This window comes from Camelina sativa, chromosome 7 (assembly GCF_000633955.1).
Source record: "Camelina sativa cultivar DH55 chromosome 7, Cs, whole genome shotgun sequence".
Classification (NCBI taxonomy): domain Eukaryota; kingdom Viridiplantae; phylum Streptophyta; class Magnoliopsida; order Brassicales; family Brassicaceae; genus Camelina; species Camelina sativa.
Genome location: NC_025691.1, coordinates 23,241,957 through 23,264,024, shown reverse-complemented (window position 1 = coordinate 23,264,024; position 22,068 = coordinate 23,241,957). Strand labels below are relative to the sequence as shown.

Genomic DNA, 22,068 nt, shown 5'->3' with positions numbered 1-22,068 from the left:
CAAATTATTTGTTGAAAAAGTGTTCACTTTACCAATTAAGTCAACAAAAATCTTGTCTACCAGTCTGTTCTTCTATCTTTCGTAACTTATTTTTCTTACTACAAAGACCTTCACTAGACTTGCTTAACTGATCTGTTCGTGGTATATGTGTTTTACACCACACGTATATTATTATGACTGTTTTCTACAACGACCTTGACTTTTCTTATCATCCAATTCAGAGTAAACGATAGCGATCGCTCACTTGACACTTCATACACGTCTCATGACTTTTAAGTGTTTTCATTAACAGATACTTTGACTTTTTCTAGATATGCAATAGTTTCTTGTTGAAATTTCATAAACGTGGAGGTGTTATACCGTACCATTTTTTAACTCACACTTTTACATTGCTTTGTGGAGCTTATTTTCATTTGCGTTTTATCTTTTTTTTCAATGGAGCGGAAGCCTTTCGTGGGTCAATATTTGATATGGGTATTGATACTGTTGGGGCAGCTACATGGACACAAAAGCTGTATTGAGAAAGAGAGGAAGGCTTTGTTGGAGCTCAAGACATACTTGATCCCAGTGACTATAGCATGGGAGCAAGACTCTGCTCTTACTTGGACGAATGACACAAAGAGTGATTGCTGTCAGTGGAAGAGGGTTGAGTGCAATCGGAAAAGCGGGCGGATTAGGGAGATTTCCTTTGGTGTAAGATACCTTAAGAATCCTCTCCTAAATCTTTCTTTGTTGCATCCCTTTGAAGAAGTTCAAAGTCTGGACTTATCCTCATTTGGGTTCGGAAACATGGGATTCAGTGGCTTGTTTGATGACGTTGAAGGTATATCAGGCTTTTCCTAGTGATTAGCTTTTAACATATTGTTTTAATTACAGTGGTACTTTTGATATTTTCCCTGCGTTAGCTAGGGGTCTACTTCGCTAGAGAACTTATATGGACTAAATCTCACCTCATTGTTTCTAATTCTTGAACGTTTATACCTTATGGTACTCGGATTTTCTTTGTTTCCCCATTAACTTGTTGATGTCTGTGTGCCATGTTGCATGCTGCGATCACATCAGACGGTCACTTAATTACATTCCCTCCCACTTGCGTAGAGTTCATCTCTCATGACCTTCAGCTGCTTGCACATGTTATCATTATATTCTTATAGCAAGATTCTCGTTTGCATTTATTTTAAAAATGCAGGTTATAAAAGCCTAAGGAGATTAAGAAACCTGAAGACTATGAATCTCTCTTCAAATGCATTCAATAACAGCATTTTTCCATTTCTCAATGCCGCAACATCACTCAAAACTTTGTATCTTCAGGGAAACCAAATGAATGGCCCTTTTCTTGTTAAAGGTTTTTTTTTCTATTCGTATGATCTATTGTATCTTTGTTGGATGAAGTCAGTTTATCATAAATTTTTATACATAACTTTGCTTATTTTGCATCATTCTTCTTATATTTATTGGACTCCCTTCCAGAACTTGGAGATTTGAAAAACTTGGAACTGTTGGACCTAAGCAGTAACAGGTTCAATGGCTCCATACCAGTACAAGGTAGTTCATAACCATTTTTCTGTTTAGTTTGTGTCCATAGATGATTGTCAACCTTGAGGTCCTCATATTCTTAGGTAAATGGTGTTTACCCTTTGTATGGCTTTATCTAAATGTGGCAGAGTTATCTGTCCTGGCGAAGCTGAAAGTTCTGGATCTAAGGGTTAATGGGTTTTCAGGCTTAATGGATTTGCAAGGCAAGTTTTCTCAAATATTTCACCTTTTTATATAAAGAACTTGGGGTGTTGTGGTGAAATCACTTTAAATAAGTAATATTTCTCAAATAGTAACGAAGTAGCTCATAAATGCTTGCCTATTCTTTATGTTCGTAATTGTACTTATCTAATATAATAAAGTAGGCTTACACCCTCTAAGTAAGTTTTATAAAGTAGGCTTGCCTATTCTGAATCTTTTGGTTTTTTTTGTTTCTCTCGTATTTAAACTTATTATTAATAGGCCGTAAATGATTAATGGGTCACAGAAATATCTTCACTTTCTAGAGCAAAATCGACAAAATCTCACAGTTCCGTCTTCTCTTCTTTCTCGCCTCTCTCACTTTTCCACCCATCCCCTCTTATCTATTCAATTACGGCTAGAAACTCTAATTAAGCTCACCTCTATTTTCTTGGTGTTTCGTTGACCAACAACAGAGATCTTAAATCAATATTTCGTTTGTAAAAAGATAGTTAACGTCGTTAAAAATCATAACAATGATATGTGGGAAATTGGAAAATCATGATAGTTTATGTATTTTTTTTATCACCTATAAAATAGTTTAAGTATTTTTTCTGGCAACGAAAAAAGTTCGTGTTTTTTTCAGGCAAATATCAAATAAGTCGTGTATTTTTTTTTGGTATTTTTCCGTTTTTTTGTTTCATCTTTCTAATTTTAAAATATGAGAAACAAACTCTTCTATTTTTTATTATTATTATCTAATTTAAAAATATATAAGTTGTTTTCATATTTTATTTGTTTGTGACATGTGACGTATTGTCATATAATATTCTTTTAAATTTATTTTGTGGTCTCTTTTTAATATTTTCTTACATAATTATTTTATATTATATAATATTTTCTAATTTCAGTTACTCTCTCCTTACTTTCTGTATGGTGTTTATTTTCTTAAACATATAATATTTATTTTTAATTAAACCTAAAATACAATATATTTAATCATATACATTAATTCATATTTTAAATATACACTTTAGTACTAAATTGTAACATAAATTACATAAATTGTGAATTGACTATTTGTTTTCTCCATTCACTTTCAGTTAAATACCCTAGCAATTATAATTATAACTCCTCTAATTTAATTTTGAGAAATGTAATTTCCATCACTTTTTATCCTATAAATAATCATTCTCACATCCTCCTCCATCATATCTCAAATACTAAATGTTTTTTTTTTGTTTTAAATAATCTTGCATTGATTGAAAACTCAATGAAGATTATATTTTTATATTATATAATATTTTCTAATTTCAGTTACTCTCTCCTTACTGGTCTATTTGGTATTTATCTTCTTAAACATATAATATTTATTTTTAATTAAACCTAAAATACAGAATATTTAATCATATACATTAATTCATACTTTAAATATACACTTTAGTACTAAATTGTAACTGAAATAACATAAATTGTGAATTGACTATTTGATTTTTTCATTCACTTTCAGTTAAATACCATAGCAATTATATTTATAACTCCTCTAATTTAATTTTTCAGAAATGTAACTTCCATCACTTATTATCCTATAAATAATCATTCTCACATCCTCCTCTATCATATCTCAAATCCTAAATATTTTTTTGTTTTTTTTTTGTTTTTAATGTTCTTGCATTGGTTGAAAACTCAATGAAGATAATATTGTAAGAGTTTAATAATATATTTTATATTGTTCTCCATTTTATTTTTCTTGCTTTTATGTACCTCTTTCTTTACTTTAGATGTTAGATTATTTCTTGCATATTCATATCTATATTTATTTGATTCTTAAAAATATGTAATGTTCTAACTTCTAAGGAAAGTAAATTTTGTAGTATAATTATGAAATATCAAATCAATTTTTCTTTAACTCTCTCTTACCTTTAACAAAATTGTAATACATTTTTTAAGAATACTCATCATTATATTTAGCTTCTAATTAAACATATAATTACATAAAGATCATTAAGCTATATTTATTTAATTCAAATATGCACTTCATAAGGATTTCTCTATATAAAAAACAATATAATATTCTATTTTCTATCTAGCTTTTACTACAAAAATGAAACAATTATAACTAAATCTAGCAATATAAATTAAAATGAGGGTAATATAAAAAAGAGATTTAAAAGTAAAATTAATCTTTTGGAATTGTACTTTAAAGTTTTGCTTGCACTTCATATGATTTTATAGAGAATAATTTTATTTCTCTCATTTAATACTTTAGGTAATGTGTTAGCTTATATAAACAACTTAAATTAATATTTGAATATCATAGTTAATTTTCATTTTATCATTTTTTTTAACCTCAATTCCTCAGAGAAACTAATGAAAATTATTATCAAAGTTAAATAATAGAAACAAAAATCAAGAGATATGTACGTGTGATTATATTTAAATTAGTTATATATTATGAATTTGTATAATTTTTTTAAAAATGTAAAATTTTTAAAAACATTTAGATTTAGATTTTTTTGCTTTTTATGATTATTAAATAAAATTAAAATAATTAACATAATTATTATATATATAACATTCCGGACATTGCGCGGGATATAACCTAATTTTAATGGTAACGTTATGTGGTTTTGTCTTGTTACAGAGCTAGCTGCCCTGAGAAATCTGAAAGTTCTAGGTCTAAGCGCTAATAGATTTTCTGGCTCAATGGAATTGCAAGGCAGGTTTTCTCAAATGTTTCACTTTTTTTGATAAAGAATTGTGGTGAACTCTCGTTCCCTTTATTAAGTGACTGAAACTTACTGCATTTTTTTTTCTAAATCATTTTAGGGATTTGTGAACTGAAATATATAGAAGAGCTCGATCTCAGTTATAACAACTTTGTAGGTGAGTTTCCTTCATGCATAACCAGCTTGACTGGACTTCGTGTTCTTGACCTCTCATGGAACCAATTGACTAGGACGTTACCATCTGCTCTCGGTAATCTCGAATCCCTCGAGTACTTATCATTGTTATATAACAACTTCGAAGGCCTCTTCTCACTTGGTTGGCTCGCTAACCTCTCAAAGCTTAAAGTGCTCAAACTTGATTCAGTATCCAACACATTTCAAGTAGAGTTGGAAAGTTCTTGGAAGCCAAAATTTCAGTTGAGTGTTATTTCACTAGGAAGTTGCAATTTGGAGAAGGTTCCTCATTTTCTCCTATACCAGAATGATTTGCGTCATGTTGATCTCTCTAACAATAATATTTCTGGAAAGTTTCCTTCATGGCTATTGGAGAATAATACAAAACTCGAGGTTTTGCTTCTACAAAACAACTCTTTTACAAGCTTTCAGCTACCACAATCTGATAGTAATCTCCTTTGCCTGGATGTTTCAGTTAATGAATTTGATCAAATCTTTCCTGAGAACATTGGGTGGATACTTCCTCGTTTACAGTATATGAATCTTGCGAGTAATGGTTTTCAAGGAAATCTTCCATCTTCTTTGGGTAACATGAAAGAGATTGAATTTTTGGATATATCTCTCAACAATTTCTACAGGAAGCTACCGGGAATTTTCTTAGAGGGTTGTTATTCTTTGAGTTTCTTGAAGATGTCACATAACCAACTAAGTGGAGAGACATTCCTAGAGACAGCCAACTTTACTAATTTAAGTGTGTTGTGTATGGATAACAACCTGTTTACAGGAAAGATTGGAGACGGTTTGCGGAGCTCGAGATCTTTATCTATGCTTGACATTTCGAACAACGGTTTCTCAGGCGTTATTCCAATCTGGATTGGCGAACTTCCAGATTTATATGCATTACTGCTTTCACACAACTCATTGGAAGGTGAAATACCTCTTTCGTTGTTCAACATATCTACACTAGACATACTAGACCTCTCTGAAAACCGTTTATCTGGGGGAATACCTTCGCTTGTCAATTCTAGATATCCGACAGTGTTGCTCTTGCAAGGCAATAATTTATCAGGAGTAATTCCACACATATTGCTAGCACATGTCACTGTGCTTGATCTGAAAGATAACAGATTGTCCGGAAATATTCATGAGTTCATCAAGACCCAATACATTAGTATTCTTCTTCTGCGGGGGAATAATTTAACAGGTCATATTCCCCACCAATTGTGTCCCCTAAGCGACATCCAGCTTTTGGATCTTTCCAACAATAGACTGAATGGTTCCATACCTTCATGTCTTAGCAATACATCATTTGGTTTTGGGAATGGGGACAGCTTCGACGGTTCTTATTTTGATTCTGGACTTTTTTCCTCAATAACGTTCTACACAAATTTCAAATCTCTGATCGTGGAAGATCAGTTTAGCAAGGATTTCAAGGCCATGACCAAGACGATAATTGACTTTGCAACAAAACACCGATATGATGCCTATTGGGGTGGAAATCTGAAATTATTGTTTGCAATGGATCTCTCAGCAAATGAGCTTAGCGGAGAGATCCCAGTAGAGCTTGGAGGTCTTGGGGAAGTACAAGCTCTCAATCTTTCTCACATCAAATTATCAGGTGTGATACCAGAAGGCTTTTCAGCTCTGAAGAATGTGGAAAGCCTTGATGTATCTTTCAACAGATTACAAGGCCGGATCCCACCACAACTTACAGATCTTAGCAGCCTTGCTGTCTTCAATGTCTCATGCAACAATTTATCAGGAATCATTCCACAGGGAAGAAAGTTTAACACCTTCGACACGCAAAGCTACTTAGGTAATCCTCTTCTTTGTGGGAAACCAACCAACACAAGCTGCGAGAGGAATAACTTTCAAGAACCAAATAATGGAGTGGAAGCTGCTGATGAATCCACCACAATCAACATGGAATCTTTCTACTGGAGTTCTGCTGCAGCCTATGTGACAATACTTCTTGGGTTACTCGCATCACTCTCCTTTGATTCTCCTTGGAGCAGAGCTTGGTTCTACATCGTTGATGCTTTCATCCACAAGGGTAGGAGACTGTTGTGATAAATATAACACTGCAGGTGCCTATGATGTGCTTGTTTCATCCCCATTTGTTGTTGTTCTTCTCAAACCTCATGCTTTGTTTCAGAAAACAGAACAAAACTTATGTTTTTGGTTCCTTTGTACTGTCTTTTGTCTTCGTATAATAAAAGTAATGCATCAAACATATCTTGGAGCTGCTTTGGTTGTTTGGTTCAATACATAATCTATAGTAACACATGAAACAATTCCATAGTAGACGCAACCAGTCATCCACCAGATCATTGAATGAGAGAAGTGACCACATAATCTATAGTAACGATTTTTTTCCCTCAAGGAATTCTATTCAAGACCTAAATTTAGTTTCAATAGAATGTGATGTTGTTCTCAAGATCAAGAAAAAAAAAAAAATCTAGCTGGTAGAGAACAAATTTGAAGAAAAAGCCTGAAGCTAATGCAATAAAAGAAATCGTTAGTGGTAACGGCACTTCTTTCCGTGACGTGGCTGATTAAAGAGAGAGCCACATCAGTGACTCTTCGATTACCGTTTGAGTGTTTTTTGGCAGAAAATTTATTAAAAGGTTAGACCTTTTTTGCATTAGAATCGCATTTTGCTTTAGGGAAAATCAATTATTATTTAGCTGAATGTTATCTGTTTATCTGTTTTTTTTTTTTATTAAAAGTTTATCTGTTTTTTTTTTTTTTTTTTTTTTTTTTTTTTNTATATAACTAGAAATACATGATCTCAAGAACGGAAGACTGGGGCCTTGACTCTCTTTTTAATCTTTCTTTGCTGCATCCGTTTGAAGAGGTTCGAAGTTTGAAATTATCAGGGGAATATTCCAACCATTTCAATGGCTTGTTTTGTTTGATGATGTTGAAGGTATACCAGGCTTAAATTTCACATTGTTTAGTTTATATTTGGTCTTAGTTTGGAAACAGTTTTCCATGCCATGAAAATTTAGAATTCTAGATGTGCTATATTTCATTTCTTTGTTCTAATTCTTGACAGTTAACACTCTTTATTCCTATTGTACTTAGTTTTCCCCCTGCATCAAGAGGTTATAGTACCTTATTCTGTATTTAATCAAATGCTGATGTTTATGCCATGTAGTATCTGTTTGTATTAACTAATCTGCTCATTTTCGTTTGCAGGTTATGAAAGCTCAAGGAGATTAAGAAACCGGGAGATTTTGGATCTCTCTTCAAATACATCAACAACAGCATCTTTCCCTTTCTTAATGCTGCTACATCACTTACAACTCTGTTTCTTCAGGGAAACAATATGTATGATGCCCCTTTTCCTGTTATAGGTCCATTTGCATTTAGGTGCCTATGTAGCACAACCTACTTATTCAAATGAGAATTGGATGAGAATTGGAAACAATGGTCGCTTGCCATCAATCAAAGATTAGTCTACACTTGCATTTTCATTTGCATTTAAATTGGAAACGATGGTCGCTTGCACATCAATCAAAGATTAGTCTACACTTGCATTTTCATTTGCATTTAAATTGGAAACGATGGTCGCTTGCACACCAATCGTATTCTTGTGTTGTTGATCAATTTAGTTTGGCAGATATTATATTAATTATTAGTTGAATAATTCAACAAGCTTAATTCAACAAGCTTAATTCAACAAGCTTACATATTGGTAAACGATCATGAAGAATATGAATTATGTAACAAAGTGTACGATGGAAAGGTCTTGGGGGATAATATTTTATGTTATGTTATTTTCTTTTATTTAGTCAAACGGCTTAAAATATACCCCCCTCTCCCAAGTATGTGAGAGATAAAGAAATGGTCGCTGCTAATGCATATAATAGGAAGATGATTCAAAGATTAGTCTACACTTCAGACATGACGAAACCAAATTGAACATTGACTTTGTAAATACATATTCTTATGCAACTTGGCTTTACCATTTCCACTTTGACAAATAGCAGTTCTAATGCTTATATACATGGAGCCATTTGGACATCATAATACGATCTAGTTTCTTAAATTCTGTTACCCATTTTTTTTTTTTTTGGCTCAATCCAATGAAGAGGAAACTGTTCTTAGGCCGATACTTGATATGGATGATGTTAGTGTTGGGGCAGCTACATGGATACAAAAGCTGTATTGAGAAAGAAAGGAACGCTTTGTTGGAGCTTAAAAAATACATCATCTCAAGAAGTATAGAATGGGCCCTCAAGTATGTTTTCATTACTTGGACTAATGAAACAAAGAGTGATTGCTGCCGGTGGCAGGATATAGAGTGCAATCATACAACTGGACGAGTAATCGAGCTTTCCATCAGCCAATTGTACCTCAAAGAGAGTTCTCTCCTAAATCTTTCTTTGCTGCATCCTTTTGAAGAAGTTCGAAGTCTGGACTTATCCGAATCCAGATTTAGCGGCTTGTTTGATGATGTGGAAGGTATACCAGGCTTTCCTTTGTCGGTCACTTTCACACTTATCTTGCATTGCTTCTATGGTATTTCTCCTGATTACTTCTCTAGAAAACCTAGATGGGCTAAATTTTAATTTATTGGCTCTAATTCATGAAAGTTTAAAGATATCATGGTACTTAATTAGGTTTTCTCTGTTTCTGCATTAACTTGCCGATGTCTGTGTGTCATTCTCGTCTGTAGGTTATAATAGCCTAAAGAAATTAATAAACCTGGAGATTTTGGATTTGTCTCGAAATAAATTCAACAACAGCATATTTCCCTTTCTTAATGCCGCTACATCACTTACAACTCTATTTCTTCGACAAAACAACATGAATGGCACTTTTCCCGTCAAAGGTGTGTTTTCCCATTTGTAACGAGGTGGATATCTTGCACAGCCTGATTATTCATGATATCTAATTTGTTAGATCGCTTCAATTTGTAATGATTGTTATAATTATACATGTCTAAATTTTATTATACTTTTACATGTCTTAAACTCATCATTCTTCCATTTATTGGGGTTGGACTATCTTTCAGAACTTAAAGACTTGGCAAACTTGGAACTACTGGACTTGAGTACAAACAAATTTGATGGCTTCATTCCAGTTCAAGGTAGTTCAGAACTAATGTCCATAAATGCATGCCTTTATTTTCTAGGGTGGACATAGAATATTATGAATTCGTTCATGTTCATCTAGAGATCATTGATGTTTAAATTTGTGTGGCTTTGACTTTTGGCAGAGTTACCTACCTTTCAAAGGCTGAAAGCTCTGGATCTTAGTGGGAATGAATTTTCTGGCTCGATGGAATTGCAAGGCAAGTTTGTTCAAATATTTTACTTTTTACACAAAAACTTGTGGGGGACAGCCGGACAGTTGAAGTTTATTTCATGTTGATTAAAACTTCTGGATTTGGCCAATGCAGGGATATGCAAATTGAAGAATTTACAAGAGCTTGATCTCAGTAATAACAAACTAGTGGGTCAATTTCCCTTATGTTTAACAAGCTTAAGAGGACTTCGAGTTCTTGATCTCTCATCAAACCAATTGACTGGTACGGTACCATCTGCACTAGGTAACCTTGTATCCCTCCAATACTTATCGCTGCTTGATAACAACTTAGAAGGCTTCTTCTCGTTTGGCTCGATCGCAAATGTCTCAGATCTTAGGGTGTTCAAACTCTCTTCCAAATCCAACTCACTTGAATTAGAGTCAGAAAAGTATTGGAAGCCTAAATTTCAATTAGGTGTTATTGTACTAAGATCTTGCAACTTGGAGAAGGTTCCTCATTTTCTCCTACATCAAACGAGTTTGCGTCAAGTTGATCTCTCTGATAATAGAATATCTGGAACTTTTCCTTCCTGGCTGCTGGCTAACAATACGAAACTCAAAGTTTTGCGTCTACAGAATAATCGTTTTGAGAGCTTCCAGCTACCAGAATCTGCACATAATCTGCTTCTTCTGGATGTGTCAGTTAATGAATTTAATCATATATTTCCTGAAAATATTGGGTGGATCCTTCCCAATTTACGGCACATGAACCTTACGTATAACAGTTTTCAAGGAAATCTCCCATCTTCTCTTGGTAATATGGAAAAGCTTTACTTTCTCGATATATCTAACAACAGTTTTCGCGGGAATCTACCAAGACATTTTTTGATGGGTTGTTATTCCTTGGTAATATTAAAGATGTCACATAACAAATTAAGTGGAGAGATTTTACTAGAATCAACCAACTTTACTAGTATCAATGTGTTGTTTGTGGATAACAATCAGTTTACCGGAAATATTGGACAAGGTTTGCGGAGCTTGAGATTCTTGTCACTGCTCGACATTTCGAACAACATTCTCACCGGTGTTATACCAAGTTGGATTGGCGAACTTGCATCCTTAAATGTTCTACTGCTTTCAAACAACTCGTTGGTGGGTGAAATACCTCTTTCGTTGTTCAACATGTCCAAACTTATGATATTGGACCTCTCTGCAAACATTTTATCTGGGGACATACCTCCACACGTCAGTTCTCTTTTCGGGGCAGAGCTATTCCTCCAAGACAATAAACTATCAGGCCCTATTCCACAGACATTGCTAGAAAATGTCCGATTACTTGATCTGAGAAACAACATATTGTCTGGGAATATTCCGGAGTTTTTCAACACCCAAAACATTAGTATTCTTCTTTTACGGGGAAATTATTTAACAGGCAGTATTCCTCGCCAGTTGTGTGGCCTAAGCAAAATCCACCTTCTCGATCTTTCCAACAACAAATTGAACGGATCCATCCTTCATGTCTTAATGAAACATCGTTTGATATGCGAGAAAAAGATACATCCTATGGTTATGGTTTAAGCTATTATTACAATCCTATTGATGTCTTCAATGGTTTCTCTCCGCAACCGGACTTCTCTGTCTCAGAAAATGATGATATATTTTTTATATCTCTGCTTATGCTAGATCAGTTTAATATGCAATATGGAGTAGACACCAAGACTAGAATTGAATTTGCAGCAAAACACCGGTATGACACCTACATGGGTGGAAATCTCAGATTATTTTTTGGACTAGATCTCTCAGGGAATGAGCTGAGCGGTGAGATCCCAGTTGAGCTTGGAGGTCTTCTGAAACTACATGCTCTCAATCTTTCTCACAACAACTTACTAGGTGTGATACCAGAAAGCTTATCAGGTATGAAGAACATGGAAAGCCTTGATCTTTCCTTCAACAAATTACAAGGTCCTATTCCACCACAAATAATAGAACTGAGCAGCTTAGCTGTCTTCAATATTTCATACAACAACTTATCAGGAGTCATTCCACGAGGAAGACAGTTTAATACCTTTGATACACAAAGCTACTTAGGTAATCCATTTCTCTGTGGAAAACCAACCAACACAAGCTGCAACAACAATAACTTTCAAGAGCCAGAAAATGGAGGGGAAGCTGATGCATACTCAATCGACATGAAATCTTTCTACTGGAGTTTTGTTGCAGCTTATGTGACAATACTTCTTGGGATACTCGCATCACTCTCTTTTGATTCTCTTTGGCGCAGAGCTTGGTTCTACTTAGTTGATGCTTTCGTCCTCAATGTTAGGAATTTCTTGTGGTAAAACACTGCTATGGCTAGATGCTCTTAAGTATGCTAGTATCATTGTCGTCTCTTAATTTGTTTCACAAAACCAGATCATAACTTATGTTACGGTTCCTCTGTACTGTCTTTTGTCTTTGAGTAAACATATCTTGGAGCTCCTTTGGGTGTTGGTTTAATACATAATTTACAGAAATACACGAATTTGCATGAAAGAATCAGAGCAGAAACGAATTTCCCATTAGTTGGCTTTCTTCTTTTATGAATTCTCTTAATCTATATCGCAATACAGTTTTTTTCCCCAGTAATTACCATATGATCCATTATCAGTTTTTTTGTTTCACTTTCATCCACAATGGCGTTTATTCGCTTCTACTCAATCTGCGTCTCGCCGGAATATACCTTTTTGACGCCCAATCGCTGTTTCCATCCCCCGGTAGAAGAAGTTGGGTGTACGACTGATCAATCTCTGTTCCGGGTTCATTCGAAGGTCCGGGTTGACCCAATTGATGGACCCGCTGTTTCTTTTTTTTTTTTTGGTCACCGGACCCGCTGTTTCATGTGGATAATTTATTAGGTTTTTTTTGGGCGGAGGGGAAAAAAAATAATACAAAACGGTGGCGTTTGGCGTTGGCGGTAACATCGTGACCGTGTTATATTAAGCCAAGTCAGCAAACACAGTTACTCTATTCGTGGAATTGATTTCATTAAAACGACAGCGTTTGAATTTCGGCACAAGCAAACCTCTGTTTCACAGTTTGGCTGTTCAGCAGATTTCAAAGGTTACATCTTTATTATTTCATTATATTATGTCTTCTTATATATGTTTGCTAGTAAGCAATTTCATATGACAACGACACACATATCAAAAGATTCTGAGAAATTTCTACCAAAGACTTTTGGCTTTGTTTGGCAATACGAGTGAGAATTTTCTTCTCATGTGATTCAAAGTAAACGATATTGATCACTAACGCTACGCATGTCACACTATTTTTAAGTGTTTTTCTTTACTGGGACTAAAGTTTGTAGATGTACAGCTATTTCCTTGTTGAACTAAATTGGCCTTTTTACACAGAAACTTGAAGAAGAAGTATATGTGGAGGATGATGAGGATGGCATTGGCAACCCGTGTGAAATTGGCAAATCATGATTTTGAATCACTTTGCTTGGTTTCTTTCTTATTCTATACTCTGATCACTGGTAATTCTTCACCTTCTTTTTTCTTTCTTGTTAATTTTCCTTGAGAATCATAAGTGTTTGGTTGAGTGGTTTACCTTAGTTTCTGGATTATTATTGTTTACTTGAAGTGATTTCACGTCATGAAGTTCAAGTATCGCAATTCTGAGTTTTTAGATTGTATTAGTGAATAACAGATTCAATTTTCCCTCTGTTTGAATAACATGATAACATCGTTTGCACATATTATATAAATAACTACAACGAGATCATTGATGATTTTTGTTATTAACTTCTTAGCTTTCTGAAGATTACGTTTTCTGTGTTTTGATTGTCTTCTGTGGCAGCCGTAGTAGTGGCTGGTGATTCTCTGGATAGTGATAGAGAAGCCTTGTTAAGCCTGAGAACGTATCTCGAATCACGGAACCCACAGAACAGAGGAGTCTATACGGAATGGACAAGGGAGAAGCAAGATGTGTGTAACTGGCCTGGGATCATATGTACACCTCCGGGAAGTAGAGTTACCGGGATCAATCTACCTGATTCCACCATTTCAGGTGCTTTATTCGGGAACTTCTCTGCGTTAACGCAGCTCACGTATCTCGATTTTTCGAGGAACACGATCGAAGGGTCGATTCCAGATGACCTGAGCCGTTGTCACAACTTAAAGCATCTTAATTTTTCTCATAATATCATTGAAGTAAAGCTTAGCTTACCTGGTTTATCAGATCTTGAGGTTCTTGATCTGTCGGTGAATAGGATTGCGGGTGATATCCAGTCTAGCTTCCCATTGTTCTGCAACAGCTTGGTTGTTGCAAATCTGTCGACAAACAACTTTACTGGCAGAATCGATGACATCTTCGACGGGTGTAGGAATCTCAAGTATGTTGACCTCAGTTCCAATGGACTCAGTGGACAAGTGTGGGCTGGTTTTGGGAGGACGGTCCAGTTTTCAGTTGCTGATAACTTTCTCTCCGGGAATATCTCAGCTTCCAGGGGGAACTGTATCGTGGAAGTGTTGGATTTATCTGGCAACATTTTCGGTGGGGAGTTTCCAGGCCAAGTTTCCAAGTGCCAGAATCTAAGTGTATTGAATCTGTGGGGAAACAAGTTCATAGGGAACATTCCAGCTGAGATAGGTTCCATATCCTCTCTCAGAGGTTTGTACTTGGGGAATAATACATTCTCTCGAGACATTCCGGAAACTCTCCTGAACTTGACCAACTTGATATTTCTGGATTTGAGCAGAAACAAGTTTGGAGGAGACATTCAAGAAATATTTGGGAGATTCACTCAAGTTAAGTATATGGTCCTGCATGCCAACTCATATGTTGGAGGCATTCGTTCTTCCAACATCCTCAAGTTGCCTAATCTTTTAAGGCTAGATTTGGGCTACAACAACTTCTCGGGAGAGTTACCTGCTGAAATTTCCCAAATCCAAAGTTTGAAGTTCTTGATCTTTGCTTATAATAACTTCAGTGGCAACATACCACAGGAGTATGGGAACATGCCGGGGCTTCAAGCACTCGATCTCTCCTTTAACAAGCTGACCGGTTCAATACCAGCTTCATTTGGAAATTTGACCTCTCTTTTGTGGCTAATGCTTGCAAATAACTCTCTATCAGGAGAAATCCCTCGAGAGATTGGCAACTGCAGGAGCCTTTTGTGGTTTAACGTGGCAAACAACCAGCTCTCTGGTAGATTCCATCCTGAATTGACCAAAATGGGTAGTAATCCTCTTCCAACGCTTGAAGTCAACAGGCAAGACAACGACAAGATAATTGCTGGTTCCGGTGAGTGTTTGGCGATGAGGAGGTGGATTCCAGAAGAGCTCCCTCCTTTCAACTTTGTAAACGCAATTCTTACCGAAAAGAGTTGCAGAAGCCTATGGGACCATGTTCTGAAAGGGTACGGTCTTTTTCCTGTCTGCACTGCTGGTTCCACAGTACGCACACTTAAAATTTCAGCCTATCTTCAGCTCAGTGGAAATAAGCTTTCAGGTGAGATTCCTGCAAGTATCTCTCAGATGAACAAGCTAAGCACGCTACATTTGGGATTCAATGAGTTTGAGGGGAAACTGCCTTCAGAGATAGGAAAATTGCCTCTTTCATTCCTCAAGCTCACCCGGAACAATTTTTCAGGCGAGATTCCTCAAGAAATCGGATATCTCAAGTGCATGCAGAATCTTGATCTGTCTTACAACAATTTCTCAGGAAAATTTCCAATGAGTTTGAATGACTTGAATGAGCTGAGCAAGTTCAACATCTCATATAACCCTTTCATTTTTGGTTCAATACCAACAACGGGACAACTGGCAACTTTTGATCAAGAATCCTTTCTTGGAAATCCGCTGCTGCAGTTTCCTAGTTTCTTCAACCGATCAGGGAACAACACTTTGAGCTCAAGGGAACCAGATAATGGAAGAGAGAAAGACGACGAAGACGACGAAGCTTCTATTGACATTGTGGTCTTCTATTGGAGTACTTTTCCATTTTATATGACTGCACTCATTGGCAATCTTGGACTTCTGTACTTCGATTGTCCTTGGAGTCGAGCATGGCTCCGCCTTGTTGATGCTTTCATCGCCTCAAAAAACTAGATGTTTTGTTAAATCCTTCAGCTCAGTTCTTGAATATTTCTCTTTCATGCAAGATTTAAATTCACTTTACCTCTGTAAAAAGTATACGTGCAGCTTTAAATTTTACCTTGCATGGCTACTGGTTTTATTATGTCTCGTTTGTCTACAATATGAATTAAATCTCTATAAGAAAATGTATGTATTTGGACAAATACTTGAAATGGGTGATGTTATTGTTGGGACAGCTATATGGAAACAAAATTTGTATTGAGAAAGAAAAGGAAAGCTTTCTTGGAGCTCAAGAAATTCGTGATCTCAAGGAGTGGGGAAGGGGCGCTCGATGACAGCGATTGTTGCCGATCGAAGGGCGTTGAGTGCAATGGTGTGATGTTTTTTCACAAGAATTACTCTCCTAAATCTATCTTTGTTGCATCCCTTTGAAGAAGTTGGAAATCTAGACTTATACGAGTTCTAATTCAGTGGCTTATTTGATGATATGGAAGGGTTATTTTCCCTAATGGTTGGTTACTTTTAACATTCTAAATCTTAGTTCATTGTTTCTAATCCATGATACTTAAAACACTTTCTGATGTTATTATGGTATTTAAGAATTTCTCTGTTTGTGCATTAATTTCACTATCTTGGAGCTCCTTTGGGTGTTGGTTTAATACATAATTTACAGAAATACACGAATTTGCATGAAAGAATCAGAGCAGAAACGAATTTCCCAATTATTGATCAAATCTCGGTTCCGGGTTCATTCGAAGGTCCGGGTCGACCCAATCGATGGACCCGCTGTTTAATGAGTATTTTTATTTAGGTTTTTCTTTTGGGCGGAGGGTAAAAAAGAAAATAAAAAACGGTGGCGTTTGGTGTTGGCTGTAACATCGTGACCGTGTTATATTAAGCCAAGTCAGCAACACAACAGTTACTGTATTCGTGGAATTGATTCCATTTAAACGACGGCGTTTGAATTTCGGCTCAAGCAAACCTCTGTTTCACAGTTTTGCTGTTCAGCAGATTTCAAAGCTTACACATCTTTTATTATTTCATTATATGATTATGTCGTCCTATATATGTTTGCTAGCTAGTAAGCGATTTCATATGACAAGGATACACATATCAAAAGATTGTGAGAATTTTCTACCAATAGACTTTGGCTTTGTTTGGCAATGCGAGTCTTCTTATCATGTGATTCAATGTAAACGATAGTGATAAGTGATCACTAACGCTACGCATGTCACACGATTTCTAGGTGTTTTTTCTTAACTAGGACTTAGAGTTTGTAGGTATACAACTATTTCCTTTGAAACATGATCACTAACTAAACCACGCATGATCACTTATCTGTGGAGAATAACTTGATGTGGTTTCTGAGAAACTGTAAGCTGGATTAATTCCACTCACAATGTTCATCGCCATAGTCATGGGAAACATTACTTCTCACATGATCAGTTCTGAGTCAAAAATGTAAGAAAACTGAACATTAAATCCTTGTATTGAATTTTTTTTTGTAAAAGATAAACTCTCCCAAACTGAACAAGCTACAGACAGATGTAAAGAGTTTGAACTCCTGGTCATAGAATCTTAAATTGACTTTGATCTTAGTTCTTATACATGCCCATATTCTCAGATGCTGATGACCATGACGATTGAGGACACTTAGATAGCAGTCTCGCTGTAAATATTGTACATGGAGGCGTCAAGAACAGAAATAGGACTTGGATCGGATGTTCCAAAGCAACTAGTGAAATGTTAGCTGACATCTTCACTAAACCTTGGACTGGATTTCTGAAAACACAAAACAAAACTTTGAGCCTTGAGAAGAAGTTATGTCAGTATGTGTGGTTCCTCTGTAAAGTCCGTCTTTGAATATATGTAATGTCTCAAAACATAACTTGGAGCCTTGTAAGCTAAACGAGTAAACGAAACTAATCATACAAGCCCAAGTTTAAGATAGTCATCACCCACGATACGCATGTCACATGAGTATAAGAGTTTTCATTAATTGAATCTTGGATTCTCTAAATATACATTTTGTATATTTTCTCGATCGGTGAACTTTGAATGTTTTCCACAGAATTTGGAACTCTCATAAACTTAAGAGAGATGTGTGCAGTAAACTCACAGTCCCACATTGACTTTGAATTTCTCACTACAAGAAATATGAGCTTCCGTCGCACACGGATAATGCTACTAAAGGGTTTTTGTAGCGCATTTGAAAACGCTGTATAATGAGCAGTTACAGTAGACCCTCCCTCTACCATAGCAGTTTTTACGCGCTATGGTAGATTGACCTATTATAGTTAATAGTCTGCTATTTTATATTATTAACTAGCGCTTAGTTTGTGCTATTATGTTTGTTTTTATAGCAAACATTTCGTGCTGTGTAACTTGTAATGATAACACATTATATGTGCTGGTAGATGTTGTTTCCTGACATTATGGTTCTCGAATTTAACACTATAGTAGCACAAAATACTTGCTATGGGAAAGTATTATATAGCGGTTTCCTTTTGCTATTGTGTAGTTTTTAATGGCTACTATACCTTGCGATACCATCATTTACAATAGCATTTATCAATTGCGGTTTAATAATGTATTCCAGCATTTTTCTCGTGCTATAATATAAGATTTCTTGGCTTTTATTTTGTACTATGTAATATTTATCATGACACTGAGAAAATTCTGTTTATATTGCAATTTGGATCTATATTTAACCTATATTGCATATATATTGAGTTGCATAATAATTTGTTATTTGAAACATTGAATTGCACAAAATGCAATTAGCTTTAATTTATGAAAGACAATGACTCATAAAAACAATCATATTACATAAAGTTAACTTAACAAAATGTAAACATCACATGAACTAAAAAAACATGAACTCGCTCTAAGAGTGGTTACCATGCCATAATTATTCAAAGAGTCTTGCGGTTTGAGGGCTCTCCTTTCTCTACTTTTGGGCGTTTCTTACCAGTGTTGTTGCGTGTATCCTCCACAATGTTTCTCCAAACTTGCTTGTATAGTGGATCAATGTCTTCTTCCTCTAGTTCGATGCGTATTAAGTAGCCTAGGTGAGCACATGACCTTCTAAACTCTAGCTTTGTTATCTCCTTCAGTTCATCATCTGCATCAGTTTGTTGATCGTTGATTGCTTGTTGTTGTGTATGTTGTCTGAGTGTTGGTACAACGTTCTTAGCGGGGAGGCCGCATATGAGTCCTTTACCTTCCATTTAAGTAACAGTTTCACAGTACCAGATATGATATTGTTTAGATATGTTTATTTTTAATCAACAACCATAACAATCAAAAGAAAACAATATAATTCAATATAAAAGAGTACAACCTTTGATTGAATGACGAACATGTGATATCTAGATCCGAAATCTGAAAATGAATAGATCTGTCAACAAGAATCTGCAAAACACCATAAACAATCTCAACAGTCAAAATATTAACAAGAACCTGTTTTTCTATTTCTTAAATCTAATAATAATGACTATCAGTGTTGGATTTTATTGAATATCTGCAAAAAACCTAATTCCAAATTGAAGCAGTAACTAATATAATGTCGTAATACTCAGATCTACTTCATCAAACAATAAATGAAAATCCAGATTTCTTTTTGAAACAAAGAATCAGAAGATTCGAGAAACAAGCAATAGAAAGAGAAAATAAAACCTTTAGATTCGGCGATGGTGAAAGAGATGATATGAGTTCCTCTTTAGATTCAATCTGTGTTTTTTTGGTGTTTGGCGATGGTGAAAGAAGCTTCCAGATTGAGAGTGTATTGGGTTTTCTTGGAGAAAAGTAGATATCGAGATGATAAAAAGTTAATAAAAAAAGAGCTGATTAACGACCGTTAGATTTATTCTAATTAACGGTAGATATGAATAATTTGGTGATCCACACCTTAATCAATTAGCCAATGAAATAATTGTTTCACGATTTGTATGTTATTAGTATAGTATTTTGTTATTTTTCTTTGTATTAATTTTAGAATATGGTGTAACAATTAAATAAAAATTAAAGTTTCATATGGTAAAGCTAGTTTAATTTAAAATTTAAAATTTTAAATTAAAAATTATATTTTTACATTGTTAATTTGTGTAGAATGCTTTCAACTAAGAGATTTAGGGTATAGGGTTTGGGGTTTATATCTTATATTACTATATGATTTAAATATTTATATATAATGCTAACTAATATTAATAATTCATAATTATATTCAAATATACATAAAATTATATTTTTACATTGTTAATTTCATGTTTCATATATTGGTGTATAATGCTTTCAACTAAGAGATTTAGGGTATAGGGTTTGAGGTTTATATCTTATATTACTATATATATGATATAAAGATTTCTTTTTAATGTTAATTAATATTAATAATTCATAATTGTTTCATCAATATTTATTTATTGTTAATATTTGTTGATCTTATTTTCTTAATTTTTTCAAAACTATTTGGTTTATTTAACTATTGATGTTAATTTTGTATATATCCAAATTATTGCCCCTAGCTAATAATATAACTAACTTGTTTATAATTGGCTTATTATTATCATTATTATTATTTTATTTTTTGAACAACCAATTTGGCTTATTATCTTTCTATATATATTTTTAAATAAATTTCAAACATGTTAAAAAGAAAAATTAAATAATTTGTCCCATTTAAATTAATATCTGAAACATATAAATTATGATTCAACCTTATTATCCAAAAATAAAAACAAAGGGACAAAGACCAGTGTATGACACAAAACAACACAAAGTACTCATGTCTTTAAACTACAAAACACGTTCCCCACTCGGAAACATCACTTGTCCTCATTCATTCCTGCTGAAAAAAAAAAAAATAGTTAGTAGTTGTTATTGTCATCATATTTTGCACACATGTAAAATTAAAGTATATACCCACCATTACAATTTTATCTTCTGGCCAGGCAAGACAAAATCTATGTGCATCTTCCATATATTCGATTTCAGGAGTTTGCCTCCAAACTGCAGCATCTTTAACAATCACAACATCCACCCATACTCGACAAGCATTAGGCCCCAACTTAACGTGATGTACCTGTTGATCAGGATCACTAGACGACCAACGTCCTTCAGCAACAGTGCGATTCTTTCCGGATAAATCCATCAACTTGCATTTTTGATTTTCTTTGTTGGCGAGATGCTTCAAGAACAACCAGCAAAAAATAATTTTAGAAAGCAGCAACCAGCAAAAAATAAATCCATAGAACAAGAACAACCACAACCAATTATGTACCTGTGATTTCTGACGAGGAGATGCCCCTGTAAGAGATAGTTTTGTTTTGAATAAAGGTTTCTTCAAAGGAGCTTTTGGGGTTTCTGGAGACTTATCCTCCTGATAACTTGGACTTGCTGAGTTAGTCGAAGATACAGGAAGATTCGGAGATTTAGCAATTACAGGGGACATCTCATTATGAGATCTTATGCTTCCTCCCTTAGATGTAGATTTCTCAATAACAGGGGATTCATTCGATGTTGTCTCAATCACAACTCTATTTGCAGGCCATGATATAAAATAGTTTAAAGAATCTTGCAAAGTTCTCATCTCGACTGTAGGCCTCCATAGCCATGCACTTGTGTTTAAAACCGAATCCACATAAACTTTGAATGCATTTGGACCAATAGGAAGTCCATTTACCAACGCTTTCGGTTCTCGAGAATGCCATCTGCCTTCAGCTACAACTTCATCATTCTTACCCAAATCCTTGAGTTTGCATCTGTTTTTTGAACTTGTGATAGGGCTCTGTGGAACAAAGGTACAATACAGTAAGAAGGATTATTTCAGGAAGTGTAATCTACATACAAAAACAATCAATAAAAGATACTTAACCTTAGGTGCAATGTCTTCTGCAATGCCACCTTCACCTGGAACAATACATAAATCGACATCCCATGCAATCATCCTCAATAGTAGACATTTCAAGTATAGGTCTCCATAGTGGAGCTTCTGGCTTGGTAGCAGATTCAATTAAAACCTTAACTGCATTAGGCCCTAAAGGTATCCCATGTACTAATTCATCAGATTCATAAGAAACAATACGGCCCTCTGCAACATTATCATCTTAAGTCCA

The 22,068-nt window shown here is 34.8% G+C and overlaps 3 protein-coding genes and 1 pseudogene across 3 annotated transcripts; all 4 read left to right on the top strand.

Annotated features, from left to right (window-relative positions):
- Window positions 403-1,777, top strand: LOC104702126 (MDIS1-interacting receptor like kinase 1-like). The gene is made up of 4 exons (XM_010417956.2): window positions 403-823; window positions 1,190-1,345; window positions 1,471-1,545; window positions 1,665-1,777. The coding sequence occupies exons 1-4, from the start codon at window positions 436-438 to the stop codon at window positions 1,772-1,774; spliced, it is 729 nt and encodes a 242-aa protein (XP_010416258.1). The 5' UTR covers window positions 403-435; the 3' UTR covers window positions 1,775-1,777.
- LOC104702127 (LRR receptor-like serine/threonine-protein kinase ERECTA) lies at window positions 4,552-7,125 on the top strand. The gene has a single exon (XM_010417957.2). It carries the CDS (start codon window positions 5,157-5,159, stop codon window positions 6,687-6,689), a length of 1,533 nt encoding a protein of 510 aa, XP_010416259.1. The 5' UTR covers window positions 4,552-5,156; the 3' UTR covers window positions 6,690-7,125.
- LOC104704873 lies at window positions 8,711-12,778 on the top strand (annotated as a pseudogene).
- LOC104702128 (probable LRR receptor-like serine/threonine-protein kinase At1g74360) lies at window positions 13,236-16,054 on the top strand. The gene is made up of 2 exons (XM_019227809.1): window positions 13,236-13,392; window positions 13,716-16,054. The coding sequence occupies exons 1-2, from the start codon at window positions 13,287-13,289 to the stop codon at window positions 15,965-15,967; spliced, it is 2,358 nt and encodes a 785-aa protein (XP_019083354.1). The 5' UTR covers window positions 13,236-13,286; the 3' UTR covers window positions 15,968-16,054.